Raw genomic sequence first — 15,339 nt, 5'->3', positions numbered from 1 at the left:
TACAGTTTAATTTTACTCATTGAGAAACAGGAAGGGTTTTTATGAACATTCCTACAACACTAAGCCACCTGTGTGTTTGTCTCTGTGCAATTAATTACCATAGCACTTTGTCAGCAGACTTGTGATGAAACTTGAGCGTGCAGAACACAGTCCAAAAAAAATTGCTTAGAATCAGTTCTGCTAGATAGTTATTCTCATCTCTAGAGACTGAGCAGAGAGCTGGGAACAAGGAGTTTTTGCATTTTAATCACGGCCTAAAATTGAGTTGCTGTGTTTGGGTGACCTTTCAAAAATGTGTCTCTGGGTGGTCTTTTGGGAGTCTGAAGACAGCAATCTCACTGAGACACACGTGGGGTTTTTCTGAGGATTAAGGAGGTAATTGAAGATTAAGGGAAAAAAAAACAAACAAACCAACAAACACACCAAACCCAGATTTTGGTGGCAAAACCTCAGTGTATTATAGAGTGTATTAGTTGAACTAGTCTCAGTATTTTACTTCTGTGGAAAGATCTTTGAAGAGTAGCAGTGATGTCATTATTACTGCATTTAGGGTGCTTCAATCAATGTACACATTTTTCTCCACTTGAAAAAACGTGTTATTATTTCAAAGTATTTCAACAACCATTTATTCCCTTACATTTCAGCTACCTGACTGCAAATAACAACCAGAACTTCTTGTACACTGCGAGGCCTTTTTTGAAGAGAGCTGCTTTGGTGACTAGCTACGTAAGTATGAATTTATTGAGGATTTATTTCTGTGTATTTGATCAGAGTGGCATCCCAAAGGGCTCAGAAAGCTCAGATTGTAGATGTTAATACATCTATGTGTTAGCACAGACCTTTCCTATGAGAATTCTTTCTCTCTTCTTCCTGTGTTTTTATAAAGCTAAAGTTTGGATGTTATTAAAACAGTTTCTCGAGATTTGGACAGTTCAGGCCTGGCCAATGGGCCTAGGGGGAGGTTTCTGACTGACCAATCTGGGTGACCGTTGAAAAGTCTATATAAGTTGGAATTAATTAATAAAATCTCTCTTTATGGCACACTGAGAACCTGGACTTCTTCTCTCTGCTGGTGGTTCAACAGCGACACAAAGTTAGGCTTGGAAATGAGTCTAGGAAACTTAGCAGAGCATTGCTAACTGAGCTGTTCTCCTCTGCAGGTGATCCTCGTGTTGTATTTCCGCCTCTGGATCATGGGAGGTTCCATGCCCATGTTCTCAGAGCAGGACAACCCAGCCTCTTTCTCACCCTACTTGCTGACAAGGTATGATGACAGCAGCCAGACAAAAGTTTTCAAAAGTGTGGTCTTCATGTGACATTTCCCTGCTAAAATGCTTTGCAGATGATAATTGAAGAAAAACTTTTGTTGTTTTAATTGCTTCTCCGCATTGCTCTGTCTAGGATAGAATACAACCAGAATTATTGGAACCCCAAAGCACACTGCAGGTGCTGTAGATTTATTTATCATTTTATTATTATTTCAGGTGCTTTCTCACTGAAAAATGTGTGCTTATTTTTATGCAAAGCCCAAAAAAGATCCTTGCCTGACTTCAGTTACCTCTTCTGTGCTGCACATGTTATTATTTTTTTTGTGTGTTTGTCTCTTTGCCTCTTGAAATGACAGGGGAGGGTTTTTTAAACCTAAAAGCTAAGTAATTTTTGGTGTATGAAACAGAGGCTATTTTTACCACTGGCGCTGTGGATTCTATTAACAGCCTTAGGAAAAACAAATCAGAATATTGCTGGCTGAGATCCTCCCTTGGCCCCAGCAGCAGCTCCAGCTTCACCTGCAGTCCAGCAACACCTCCCTGCTCCAAACCTAATTAAGGAAATCCATTCCAGTAAAAAATCAGTCTTACTCTTCTGAAGGGATTCTAAAACCCTTTAATTATCCCAGTTCCTCCACTTCTGCTGAGTTTGATCTTAATCCTCATTTTAGCCAATTTACCCAAAGCTTTTATCTTCCATTCAGGAAACCCATCCTTTTAGCAGGTCTCAGTGTCAACTGTGGTTGAAGCAAGGTTTAGTCTCAGGCAGTGGGCAAGTTGTTTTGTAACTCTGAGGGTAATTTAGGTCACAAATGGGAGTTTCTGTTTTCATGGAGTTGTCTTTAATTGAGCTGGAAATGTGGTTTTTGTGCTTGTCTCAACAGAGTTGAAAATTATTGTAAGACTTGGCCAGCTGAGCTCTGTGGGACTAGAAGGAAGGCTGATAATACTGGAATAAAAAAGAATAACAGCAGTTTGGAAATCTGTGGAGTTTGATGTGGAGCTGGGGTCTCAGGTGACACAGGATGAACCCAGCAGAGCACTGGAACTTCTGCAGGGTTTATCTGAGCCAACATTAGAGGCAGGTGTAAATTAAAGATTTGCAGAAGTAGTGACTCATGGGGTCAGATTTGTCAGCCCTCAGAGTGGTTATAATGTGAATTACAAGGCTGGGGGTGGAGAGGTCTGTGCATCAGGACTGTGTGGAGGAGAGGAGCACGGAGAATTTAGGGTGTATCAAGAAATCCAAGCTACTAAATATGCAGAAACCACATCCAGCTCAGAAATTCCAACTCCCCAGCTAGGAATTGGGGGAAAAAATTATCATCTTCTGTGCTTTGCTTGGCATTGACTTTTGGTCACTGCATCACAGACCTTTGATGTGGCTCAGCCTGGCCTTAGAACATGACTGTGTTCTGTGTAACTGTCTCCAGTCTTGGACAACACAAATGTATAAATTAAAGCAGACAGATAATGATTTATTGAACAATTGAAAAGCTAAACAGGCTGAAATAATGACAGTTTTGCAGTCTTTAAAAACAGTTCTCTGTTTGGCATGCTCACTGAATTACTATTGTTAAAATTACAAGTGATATTCCCAAATACCTCAAAGCTTAGTGACATTAATGAGAGCCACATTTCCATGGATTTCACTGTGCTGCTTGGCAAAGGTGATCTGAGAAGATGAGATGTGTCCATCATTCCCTTTCTCAGTGGAGGCAGCAATGAAGGAGTTGGGAATTCTGCAATTCCTAAGCCTGTCCATCCAGGCTGTCGAGCTGCAGGAAGGACATTCTGTCCCCAGTGGCTTTACCTTAAAGAACACAGGCTTTGATCTCAAAAATTGCTGTGGCTAAGCAATATTTGAGATAGAAAATCCAATCCCAAACACTCTTGCTTGTGTTAGAGTTTGAGGCAGAATGCAGTTGGAAAGGTTTTGGGGGTTATTCAGCTTTGTGCAAACAGTGCAGCAAAAATGCAGAACAGAGGCAGGAGGGTGTTGAGTGCAGGGCTGACATGCTTCAGGCGTTCTGCACAATGTCTCTTTCTTCTGCCATCCTTGAGGGGAAAGGAGTAGGAGGCCTCTGGGTAAACAGATTGTGTTACCAACACTGGGGCAAGAGGAGGGGAAAATCCATTGGGCAGCATGTCTTGAGCTGTGTGAAACAGAGGAAATCTCACCTGTATTTTGTTTTTTTTTTTTTTTTTAAAACTATGTCTTTGGGAGTAGAGTGATATTAATTTCCGCTGGCATTTGGCTTGTGCTCTCTGGTGGCTGATCACTCTGGGCATGAAGCAGGTTATTTGTGGTGTTTCCTTAAATAGTTAATGCACTCCCACTTGGGCTGCCTCGAGATAACATTGTCCTGTGGTTGAACTGCTCTGCTGTAAGCTGGCTCTCCGTGTTCCTTTGCTGTTTCCATCAGGTAAATGGGAATTCAGGGCTGCAGAAAGCTGAAGAAGTGCTTATACATAAAATCTGGCACATAATCCTTTTCACAGAGATTTGTGACTGTTTTCTGGGCGACGCATTTAATCATCCCAGTTGTAACTTCAAAGGGAATGAACGACTGAGAGGCAAACCATGGAGCTGTACTGGGAAAATGAGGGGAAAATTGGTCCCTGTGCCAGCCAGCTCTGCCAAGGAAATAAAGTCAAGTGTAGCAGACTTTGGTGTGGAGTTTTCACAAATCTGAGGCTAGAAATAACATTAAAATAGGCTCCTGTGATGTATCAGCTCTTAATCAGCCAGGCTTGCTGCCTGAGTGGTGAATTCTGCCTGGTTTGGCAGTGTTTTCTATGTGTGCTCAGAGTTCAGCCTTAGCTGGAATACCAACACTCAGGGATCGCTTCTAACAAAGGGGAGAACAACTCCAGAGTGGGAATTTTTTTTTCTTCTGAGGCTCTGAAAAGCAAATGTTTAGGCTGACAGTATACAGAGCAGGAGAATAAACTGGTGTGGGAAGGGATGGCTGGACTGGGAGTTCCCCAGGGGAAGTGCAAATATATACAATTTCAAGACAACATTCTCAAATACCTGGTTATAATTGCAGCCACATGTGTGCTAGGAGGACTTTATTGTGAAGTGACTTGTCAAACACACTCAGGTTTAGGGCTTTGTAAGAGGATGAAGAGAGCCTTGAGCTGAAATCAGTTCAGCTGTTAATACAAACGAGAAGCTCTTTTTCCCTGATAAAAAAGCTCTTCTTACCCTCGCAGTGAACTGAAACCTCCCTGAGCACAGTGTGGAGGTTTTGTCAGAAGGGCAGAACCAGGGGCTGGGACCTCTGAAAGGGCAAAAAACTATATTCCTGCTTCTTTTTGAGACCCCCACCTGCTTCATACCTCCCCTTCCCTCTTCCCCAAGCACTAATTAAATGCACTTATTGCCTCTCTTCTAGATAGGTCATTTTTTTTTCCCCAAACAGGAGAATGCTTTGCCTTTGCTTTCTAGAACCTAGGAAAAATAGGATCAGCTTTGGTGGGACATGGTCAGAGCTTTGTGATTGCTCAGTTTTGGAGAGAAATCTCTAATCTCAGTCCCTGGGAGAAAGCTCAAACTGCTCCAAAACCGGAAAAGAAAGGAAACGCCTCCTAAATTTCTATAAATCTTGTATTTTTTTTTAGCTTGTCTCCCAGTCCTCATGCTCTGATTGCTGGGCTTGGCAGGGCTGAGATGAGGGCTTTTCCAAGCTCGTTGGTCTCTTACAGCAAAGGGTAACAGACATTTATTTTGTATTTTCTTCAAGTATTTTCCTGTCAATTTGTTTATGGCTTTGAGTTGTATTCTTTGGGTGCATCTTTGCAGCAGAAGCAATCAGGTCAGACAGTTGTTTTCTGCAGCAAGTTCTGGATGTGAGTCATGCCTTATTTATCTCAAAGCATGCAACAGTACATTTAAACTCAAAAAAATGTAGAACTAAACAAACTGGATTGCCATGACAACACTGGCTACCTACAGAGGGAACTGTGTTTTTCTGAGCATGCCAGAGATGATGAGAAGTGAAAAGAAGCACTTGATGCCCACTGAAATTTAGATTTTCGTGCTCCATTTGCAAATAAAAAATTTGCTGCAATGCAAATGCTGTTACCTGGCCTGGGGGGAAAACTGTTTGCCAGTTAAGAGGCAGAATCTTCCAGTCACCTCACCAGTAATACTCTGATTTTCATGGGATTAACTGAGAGACTGGGAGATGTTACAGGCAGGGATTTTTCTCCCTTGGAATTCCAGCAGACACCAGAAGCAATACCGAGAAGATAATTAATTTAAAATGTAATTCACTCAGCCAACTAATTAAAAGAAAATACTCCTGTTGCCATTTGCAGGTAGGCTGCTGAAATGTAATTAGCTCCTGGAACGATTTCAGCATCTTCAAGTCTTTTCAAAATTTGCAAATTAGTTCCTTGAGGTGTCAGCTTTGGTAAGAGGTTCCTTCCAAACTTTCTCCTGCATTCAGCTTTCTCCTTAGGCTTGTAACACGAGAACCACACAGATGTGAAGGAACATCATCTGCTTTTGAGAGCCATAAATAAAAAGCAGCACTGAATTGCCAGTAACTATTATTAGCATCCTGTTGTTTTCCTGCTCCTAGTACCTAGAATAGCCATAGTTTCTAGTGCTTTATTTTGTACAGCCATCCATCATGCTCAAGGACAGGTTAGCAGTGCTGAAAGCAAATCCAAACTTCTGCTTGAATCAGAGTCTGCTCAAGGCCTAAAAATGCCTCCAAAATTAGGCAGGGCTCCGTGGCTGGTGGTGCTGTGCCTGCTGGTGGCACATTCGTGTTCAACGAGGATGTCACAGGCTTTAAAATATTTGGCTGCTGTTGGAAAGGAGGATTTAAAGGGTAATTCTTGCCCTGGTGGAATGGAGCAATGCTGTGGAGCAGAGAGGCCTAGCAAAGTGAGGGCCTTGCTGCCCTTGTGAAATCCTTGCTCACTTCTGTTACTTTGGCTAGCTAGAAAAGCATTCTGGGAATGACTCAGCTGAACTAGAGGGGAAAAACAAGTTCCATAATTGTAAAATAATTATTAGAAGCAATCAGTGCTCCCAGTGGGGCTGTGGTTGGTCACACCTGATGCTGTTCCTGTCTGCTCTGTGGTGTTGATTTAGCACATTTGTTGTGCCTCACAAGGATGGAAACTCAGAACAAACTAACAGCTTAAAAATACTGGATTTTTGCAATAAAGGGTCTTCACCATACCAACATGGAAATCATGTGTTTAACACCACAGAGAAACTGTCCATCTCCTCTGGCAGTAAGTTGCCCCCATGGCTCAAACCCAATGTGGGCTGAAACCTCTCAAGCACTTGGAAATAAATACTTATTTACAAACCTCTCCTGATCAGGGAGAGTCCTGAAGTTGTCTTCCCATCTCAACAGCAGCTTGTCCTGCCTTTCCAGCAGAAATGCATTAGCACTGATGTAGCTACTCTGAATTCCTCCAAAATTGCTAATCTGAGTCAATTTGTTATGGCAGCAGGCTGAGTTTGTTTATCCTGTGCTGTGTAAGGATCCATCAGCTCCTGCCTTATCAGTGAAGATGCACAAAAGCAGCCAATCTGTTCTCAGCTGCAATGCTGCAGCTTGCAAAGATCCCAAATGTCATCTTGTCCCTTCCATCCCAGCAGCCCAATCTGAGTAAGGCAGGGAGGATTATCTGGTGTGTGTTGTGGTTTGCATACAAACTCCCATGGATATTGTGATGAATATTAAAAATATTAATCTACCAGGGCATGAAAGGACCCTCCCTGCAAAAACTGGGCTCTCCTAAAGCACCCAAACCAACAGAGCTTCTGGAAATCCTGTCCAATACACACCCTTGTAGTACCAATATTGTAAGCCAGGACATTATTCAGATTCATCTAAATGGACATGCTTTTGTTTTAGCAGCAAAGCTAGGAACAGAGCTCAGTTCAGCTTTGAAGGGAGTAGCTGTAAATAAATGCTGGCAGCCTTTCCTGAGCTGATGTGGTGAGGCTGATGGAGAAGTGTGTTTTGTTGTGGCTGAGCAGAGGTGGGTCAGGCCACACTTCATGTCACAACCGAGTGCCTTGCTGTGATTAAGTCCCACCAGGTTTTGTGTTGCTGTTTCTCTGTGATGTGGGCCAGGAGAGATTGGGCTGGGGACTAGAAAACCCAATGGACCAGAAAACCCAAATTGTTTCTTTAGAAAGGGTGAGCAATCAAAATTTTAAGGATAGTTTGAGTGAATTAGGTTGTGGTTTTGAGGGATGTTTTCTTAAATAGGAACTGGCTTTTTAATCGCTGCCTCTGTTCAGAGAAGATGGATTTTCTCTCTTTCCCTTTTGTTTACTACCTCAGAGGGGGGAATGTGAGGAAAATGAGGGGGATGGAAGAGAAGTGTACAAATGGCTGAAAACCTTAAAAACATGAGAATATCCCACCTTCCAGAATTGGGAGCTTAGAAAGATTTGTGGGAAAATGAGAATGTGCCTCTGTGACTGTTTACAGTGAAACATTCCAGCTCAGTAAGCCTCCTTGCTTTTGGGTCACTGTGCTGCTGGAGATGTTTTTTTGAATGAGAAAATAAACTGATAGCCTAACTTTGTAGTTATTTAAATACGTTTTCACAGAAATTTAGGGCTCAACACACATCTGGGAACTTCCTGCCTGGAGTCACACTTAGCTTCAGTGTCTTTCCATTCTGCCACAAATAAAATGTTGTAAGTGCTGTTGTAAAGGGCTGCATTTTGACCACCCAGGGGCATGTTTGAAAGCTGTCAGTGAGCCAACCCTCTGTCCACATGCCTTGACATTTCTGCCATCCTTTGTTGCCATTTTAATAAACCTGCAGAGGCACCATGGCAACTGGGTGTGATAACAACTGCCAAAGCAGGCTCTGATGGAAGAAATCCTATGCAGGATAGGATAGAATTTTTTTTCTTTTTTTTTGAGTGTTTGCCATTTTCAGTGCTGTGTACAATGTGGATTTTTCCCCTGCAAGCCAAGGAAGGGTTTGTCTTTTCAAAGGCTGTAGCAATTTTACTTGGTTCACTTCAGATTGCTGGAATAATCTGCAGTCTCTTGCACGCAAAAGTATTTCAACTTTAGATGCACTTTTTTGGCAAGTAGATGCCAAGAAGCAAAAGCCTGGGGCAGAGAGGGATGTTGGTTTGATTTGTTTTTTTTTTTTCTTGTTTTCTTGAACCCAGTTGCACACATGCTGTTCTTTTTCAGTCCTTTCAAAGCCCTGCATGCTTCCCAGAGGGCAGCACTCCCCATCCCCATTCCCCATTAATTTCCTCTCTATTGAGAATAACAATTATTGAAGATTACAACGATTTGAAAGGCTCCCTACTTCCCCATCCCATCTCATGCAGTCTGGCCCCAGCCCTAATAAGCTGCCATGGGATCAGCCAAGAATCACCCTGTCCCTCCTTTCTTCTCTAATTTCTCCCTGTGCCTTGGTTTGCAGAGAGAAAAGAGAGAAGGGTCTGACTTTAATTGCTCCATGTTGTGCACGTAGAAGAAATTCTAAATTGTCAGTTAAACCCGGCTAGAGGGATATTTTGTATGGCAGCAGGGATGCAGTGAACTGTGTAAAAGTTCAATATATATGTATGTACCTGCTTAGTTATTCATTTATTGCTCAAGCTGGCAGAAAGTCACTTCAAAACTCCAACATTCAAATGGCAGTTGAAGATCTGTTGGTTTTCCAAAGGCTGGTGCATAGAAACCATGTAAATATTGCTGATCACATGTAATTTCTTTAAATAACCTGTAAAAGTGCTTCTCACCTATGGTAGCATCTCTTCATTGCCAGAGAGGTGTGGTGCTGCCTGTGTGTGCAATATTGGTTATTTTTCTTGTTTCCTCCTCCTGTGTAGCACGTGCTACATACCAAAGGAAAATATTCCCCGTGCTGGCAGTCATTCCATGCATTCCATCCCTGTTTCCATTTTCAGGTTTTTAACTTATTCCTACCTTCTGGCCTTCAATGCCTGGCTCCTGCTGGCTCCCATCACGCTGTGCTACGACTGGCAGGTGGGCAGCATCCCTCTGGTGGAGTCCATCTGGGATATCAGGAACCTGGCCACGGTGCTCCTGCTGCTGGTGATGGCACTGCTCAGCCTGCACTGCGTTGCTGCATTCAAGGTAATATTAAAAAAAAAATAATAATAATTTTGTTTCCTAATTTTCAGATGAAATGGTTGGTGAGCGCGTTTTCCTCTGAGTGCATTGGATTGGGGTGAAAAACCATCACGGTAATGACTAATGCAGGCAAGCTCAGCTGATGAAAATGTCTCTCTAGCTGAATGTTTCAGTCTCTAATGGGTCTGATTTGAGGGCAGAGCTTGGCCCAGACTCCTGCATTCAATTGCTGCTAATGATCCAAACCCACTGAAGTCGTTCAGCATCTCTGCCTCTCCCATAGCCATTAGGCTTTTTGTCACTGACTTCAAACAGGACTGGGAGCTGCCATCTGCAGAGCCTTTTGGAAATAAAATCAGTTCCTCTATTTGTGCTTTTGCTATGCTTCTGAAACCTAAACATTGGATACATCTTGATGAGAAGATTTATTTTTTTGGTCGGCGGAGTAATGGAATGTGGGAAATGGGAAATGATCTGGAAATGGTTGTTTAGCATAAATAATAGAGTTGGTAAGCTACACTTCCCAATCCAGCCTCTCAGAGGCACCATTAATTGTGCTGCAGAAATGAAAGTGAGGTTCTGCAAGCCTTGTCAGAGATCAGATCTGCATTCCATGGAAGGGTTTTTTTGTGGATCACAGGGAATTACCAGCTGTTCCTCTTTCCTGAGTTGTGGAAGCTTCTTTAGGAAAGGTGCTGGTGGTCACTCTGGAATGGGTACAAAAGTTTCTCTTCCTTAACTGTATGTATTGCTGAAAAACAGAGTGGAAGTGTCAGGTTTTTAATACCTTGTTATGCTAAAATGTGCAGGTCATGTACATCTTCAGCCTACCCTTCAGTCTTCCCTGTGCTCCTGATAAGAGCCAGAAAATGAACCAAACAGTTTGAGACTGCAGAGTCATTAATTTAGTTAATACATTGACAGATGCTGTGTGGGAAATATGGGAAAATACCCTATTAGGTATTCACTAGTTCTACCTGCAGGTTGTACATCATCTCATATTCCTCCTGCTTTCATTACTCACTGCTAGAGATATTCAGAAGTGTTTGTATTAGACCTAATCCTGTTCTCAGGAAAGTTAATGATAAAATTCTCATTAGCCCAGTACTGAAGACTTCGGAAAAATTTTATTCTGTGTTCTTTGAAGTTTTGTTTGCTTTTTATTTCTTCTCCTGCTGTCAGAATTTTAACTAGGTGTAGGATTAATAATGTTGGTTTGCTTGAAAAAAAATTTCATATTTTTATTACTTTTTTTTTTCTATGAAAAGCAAAACAATCCAGTCTGCATTCATGAATACCACTGTTTGATTTGAAACTAAAAGTCATAATTTTTTTGTGAGAAGTTCACTTTGGCTCTTGACCACTGTTAGTATTAAACATGAATTTTACTCTTTGGGCATTTACTTACTAGATGCTCCAGGGGTGGAGCTTATCTATATATTTATGATTAGAGGTAGCTGAAATATTTTGCTTTTCAGGAAATTTTACATTTCTGAAGCTGTTTTCTATTTTATTTTTAACAACTCACATAATCACCCAATGGTGACACTGCCATCAATGCTCTGAAGATGATTGTGTTGGGCTGAGCAGTATGAACTATCAAGGAATGCAAACAGGAAACAGCACTTTTCCTGGAAATAAATTATGCCATTTGACTTCAAACAATCCCTTTTATATCAGGGAGAGGGAAGTTCAGGGCACACGAACTGCAGGCACAGTTAGTTGTATTAGGGGTTTAGGAAATCATCTCCCCGAATGCAGCAGCAGTGGATTTTTGTAGGGCATTGCTCCCCACAAGGATCATCCTTCAGTCCAGCCCCTGACAAGCAATTTCTCACTATTTTGCAGCTTATAGGCAGCACAAGATGCATCAGTTGATTTCTCATATTTCACAAAGTGCAGGGTGTTCTGCTTTGTTTTTGGAGCAAACAGAGCAACCTCCACAGCCATTTATTTTTCTATTTTCTCATTGCAAGGTCTAACCTGGAAGAGAGAGCTAAGGACTGACTGCAGGGTGAGCAAGCATGCAGTCAGTGTGCTTTCTGTGTGAATTTGGGTGTGCAAGGGTGAGAGAGAACAAAACCTCCCATTCACTCTCAGTGCCACCATCCCTTCCCTTCCTGCAGCACGGAGAGTGGAAATGCTGGAAATTGTCTTGGCAGCAATGAACACGCTGGTCCAGTGAGCACTGAACTGATTTTTGGTGGCAAGAGGTGATGTGTGTGCATCCACAGCACAGAGGCACAGGAGAGCTGCAGAATGTTTTGTGTGGGCTGTAATTAGGGAATGCAGGGATTGGATTTCTGCCTTTGTTGGTTTTTGAGTTTGAAACAGGGCTAATTTGTTGTTGGCGTTAGTGATTAGGGTAATAACTCTGCTGGGTGTGTATGTGAGGTGCTGATAAAGGACATCTAAGGCATGAAGCTTTCTCCTTTTATTTCATTTTGTGAACATTCTTATACCTCAGAAAGAGAAGAAACAGTGCAGGATTTCTACCCATAGGTGCTTTGCTTGGAACATGTGTTATTAGGTGGGCATTTATTGCTGAAAACTGCAGAAAAGGAGAAAGCAGCTCTCCAGTTTGGAGAGAGAAGCCTTTCTTCTCATCAAGCTCATCTCCCACTCAGGAGGAAAGGACCTCTCTGGCTGTGATTTTTCCACAGTGACTAACATGGCAAAGCTGCAGTCCATCATTAAGCAGCTCTCTGAAACCTTTTGGGATTTGATTTTCCACCATGCAGCTGCCCAGCATGTCCTGCAAATTGGCCTCTCTGGAGCTGTTGTGAGGCACCAGGAGTCACTGGCACGTCTCAGAATCCTCAGCTTCTGCTCAGCTCTCAGCAGGGAACTTCCTCACCCAGGCTTCAGGCAGTGTGCTGGGGATGCTGTTGAAAAAATATTAATAGTTGGAAAAAGAGGATGAGATTTATTTATTGTTCATTTTCAAAGTCAGCCTCAGCTCTGAGGAATGGATGCAGAGGGACTTTGGATGGATTAAAAAGGTACCAGGAAATGGGTGAGGCATTCTCTCACTGGGTACCAAGCATGCCAGCCTCACAGTCAGAAAAATAATCTGGTATTTCAGATAACCACTGGGATGCCCAAAGGCCCATAGCACTGCCTTTCCTTGCTGGGAGATCCAGAGAACACCTGGTGAACTGGAGGGAAGACAATCCTTGGCATTATCATCAGGACAACAGTTATTTCTTTGACATGTCACAATAATTCAGTGAGCGTGAAGGGAAGACCCTTCAGATGTTCGAAGTGCCACTCTGCATGGCATTTCTAGGTCGCTGCCTAATTAGCAGAGTGATTAAAATGCAGCTTTTCCCGTGGTTGTGGCTGTGAATGTGTGTGAACAGAGCTCATGATGGATGGGATTCCACTTCATGGTGTGGAGGGCTGAGAGTGGGAGAACTCTGACTTTACTCAAGAACATGCTTGGCTGTTCCATGGGATGTTGCTGCATATGGCACAGGGAATTGTGGTGGTTTTCAGGTTTTATTCAGTGCATGTGACTGACATATGTATTATCCTGATCTTTCACATGCTGCAGTCGGTTGTTTTTTCATTTCAAGTCTAATTTTAAGAGGTGATGCTGCCTCTCTGCATCTCCCTGCATGGTGCTTCTCAGCCAAGACAAGGCATTTTGCACCATATTGTGATCACTTTTAATTCGTGCTTTATTTTGCACCATATTGTGATCACTTTAATTGGCAGCATGTTGCCGTTTATCTGGAGGATTACACGTATGGATATCATCTCAACATATTCTTCAGTGACTTTCAGACTAAATTTCTCAGCTGACAACGTTCAATACCATCAAGGGGAGGAAAGCATTTGCATCTCCTCTTGGTGTGCATGTTGCTGTTGTTTTTGCCAGCACTCCCTGTGTGTGTTCTGCCATGCTGTTTACTTCACCCTGCACTCCTGAGACCTCTGCCTCTTCCCCCAGGTCTGCCATTTCATTAATAAATCACAGCTTATGGACCTTTCTGGGGAACAATTGCCTTTTCTAATATTCTACAGTAGTACCAGCAGAGTTAGAAAGTATGCCTAGCAAAATTTATATGCCACAACACTTCCAGAACAATACCTGCTTCAAAGGCACAGCAAGGTGAATAAGGCTATTTATTGATGGAGCCTATCTGACGAGCTGGAAACCACAGTCATTTCCATAAAAGGTCCATTTAAAATAAATCCTGCTTTCATTTTCCTGAGGGCCACTTGAATTCCTTCCACATAGAGAGAGAAGGTCAGGACTGATGTTCTTAATCCTTAGCAGCGAATTTTTTTTTTTTTTAATTTTTTTTTTTTTGCTGCTTCTGTTGTTAATATTTGCTGCAGGGAGAGAGTAATAAGCCAGAAAGGCTGTGTTTAGTGGAAGCTGGAGGAAGAGGGGCAGAGGAAGGGGGAATCCTTCCCAGGGAACTCTGTGCCAGCTGAGAGACCCAAGGAAAAGGGAAAAGTCTGGATGGGAATGTTGTTCTGGATTAAAAAAAACAAACACAAGAACTGTCAAAATACCTTTTGCATCAGATTTTCTTTTGCTTGGTGGATGTTTGGAATAATCAGCGTGGTGCTCTGAGTAAATCTAACCAGAGCTGAAGTGGTTCTGATTTGGCTCACTGGGAATATCTTCAGCATCTCCCCAAACTGGGCTCTCACTGCCTGCTGTTGGTAATTAGCAGGGGGGCAGCAAGCTCTGCCATTTCCAGCATATTAACACTGAATTACTCTTTTCATTCTGCCATTTTTCTTCTTCTGATTCCAGTTTTAATATTTCAAGGCTTGCCCAGATGAAAGGTTTAAAATGGCTCAGTAGTTGGGGTGAATAGGAGAGTGTAGGTGAAATCAGGAGAAAGAAATTTACAGCTGAGGGAGGTGATGATTGTCCATTGTGGCTGCTTGGCCTCAAAATAAACCTTAAATTGGGGTGCCAAGCCATTGTGGGGGTTTGGGTTTTTGTCAGGATCCTCTTGTTCTGTGTTGCCTTCTCAAGAGCAAACTCACCATGGACTGAGTTTTTCCATTAATTAATCCTTTTCCATAATTTCCATGAATTAATGCTTTTCCATTAAATTTTACCTGTTTTTTTGTTTTGTTTTCCCCACCTGGGGAATAATTCTGCAGTCACAGAACGAAAGGGAAAAAAAGCAACCCAACAAGGTCAAAAGGATTATCCTAACTCCTGGAGCAATTTGTTGATTTTTTTTTTCCTATTTCCTTTTGGAATGTTCCACTCCTCTTTCAAAGATTTGTGTGCTCCTTTATCCTGCTCAAATTGCCTTGTCAAGTGGAATTAGAGGCTGCAGAGATTAAGGATGGGGGAAATGAGCTTACATCTTAGGGGAATTTTAGAAACCTGGGTGAGAAAAGATCATAAATACACAAGATGAGTGGATGGATAGCTGACATCTACAGGGAAAAAGAATATATTATTGCTATTTTAATGCAATTATCAAAATAATATTAGGAATCCATGGCTATTTCTGTCAAAACTAGACGATCAGCAAGAAAAATTGAGTTATTTTAGGAAATAAGCGAGTTGCTAAGCCTGGCATTCAAGTAGCTGGTGCTGCTGAAGATGCTGATTTTTTAATTTTTTTTTTTTTTTAAATGAGTCGAAAAAATAAAACTCCTAATAAATTATAGTGATTAGAGAATTTGTGGCTCTTTTTCTAGGAGCAAGCTGATTAAGATGTGTGGCTGAGCCATTTTTGAAGCTGGGAAGTTACCTTTTGCTTACCAAATGCTTGAGTTTTTCAGACCATCTGTTGACACCTGATTTTTGGCATCAGGCAGAGGCACAGGCAGCAGAGTGAAATAACCACAGCTCTGCAATGCCCTCCTGGGAGAAATAGTTTTCTTTAATTCTTTGATGAGTCTATGAAAAAAAAAATTAAAAAGTTTTTTTTAAAAATCAGTTTTTGGGTTGGTTTATTGTTTTATTG

At 42.0% G+C, this 15,339-nt stretch overlaps 1 protein-coding gene across 1 annotated transcript in view; it reads left to right on the top strand.

The window, feature by feature from the left end:
• The window catches only part of TMTC1 (transmembrane O-mannosyltransferase targeting cadherins 1), a 112,157-nt gene that overhangs the window by 47,609 nt on the left and 49,209 nt on the right, over nt 1–15,339 (top strand). Inside the window, exons 6-8 of the mRNA XM_085049445.1 lie at nt 645–726; nt 1,161–1,264; nt 9,199–9,388. Coding sequence (XP_084905571.1) covers nt 645–726; nt 1,161–1,264; nt 9,199–9,388 — 376 coding nt within the window. The remainder of the gene's footprint in view (nt 1–644; nt 727–1,160; nt 1,265–9,198; nt 9,389–15,339) is intronic.

The sequence above is a fragment of the Lichenostomus cassidix genome, chromosome 1Ab (assembly GCF_008360975.1).
Source record: "Lichenostomus cassidix isolate B80296 chromosome 1Ab, HeHo_3.0, whole genome shotgun sequence".
Lineage (NCBI taxonomy): Eukaryota > Metazoa > Chordata > Aves > Passeriformes > Meliphagidae > Lichenostomus > Lichenostomus cassidix.
Note: the sequence above shows the minus strand (reverse complement) of the source record. Positions and strands in the feature narration are given on the sequence as shown.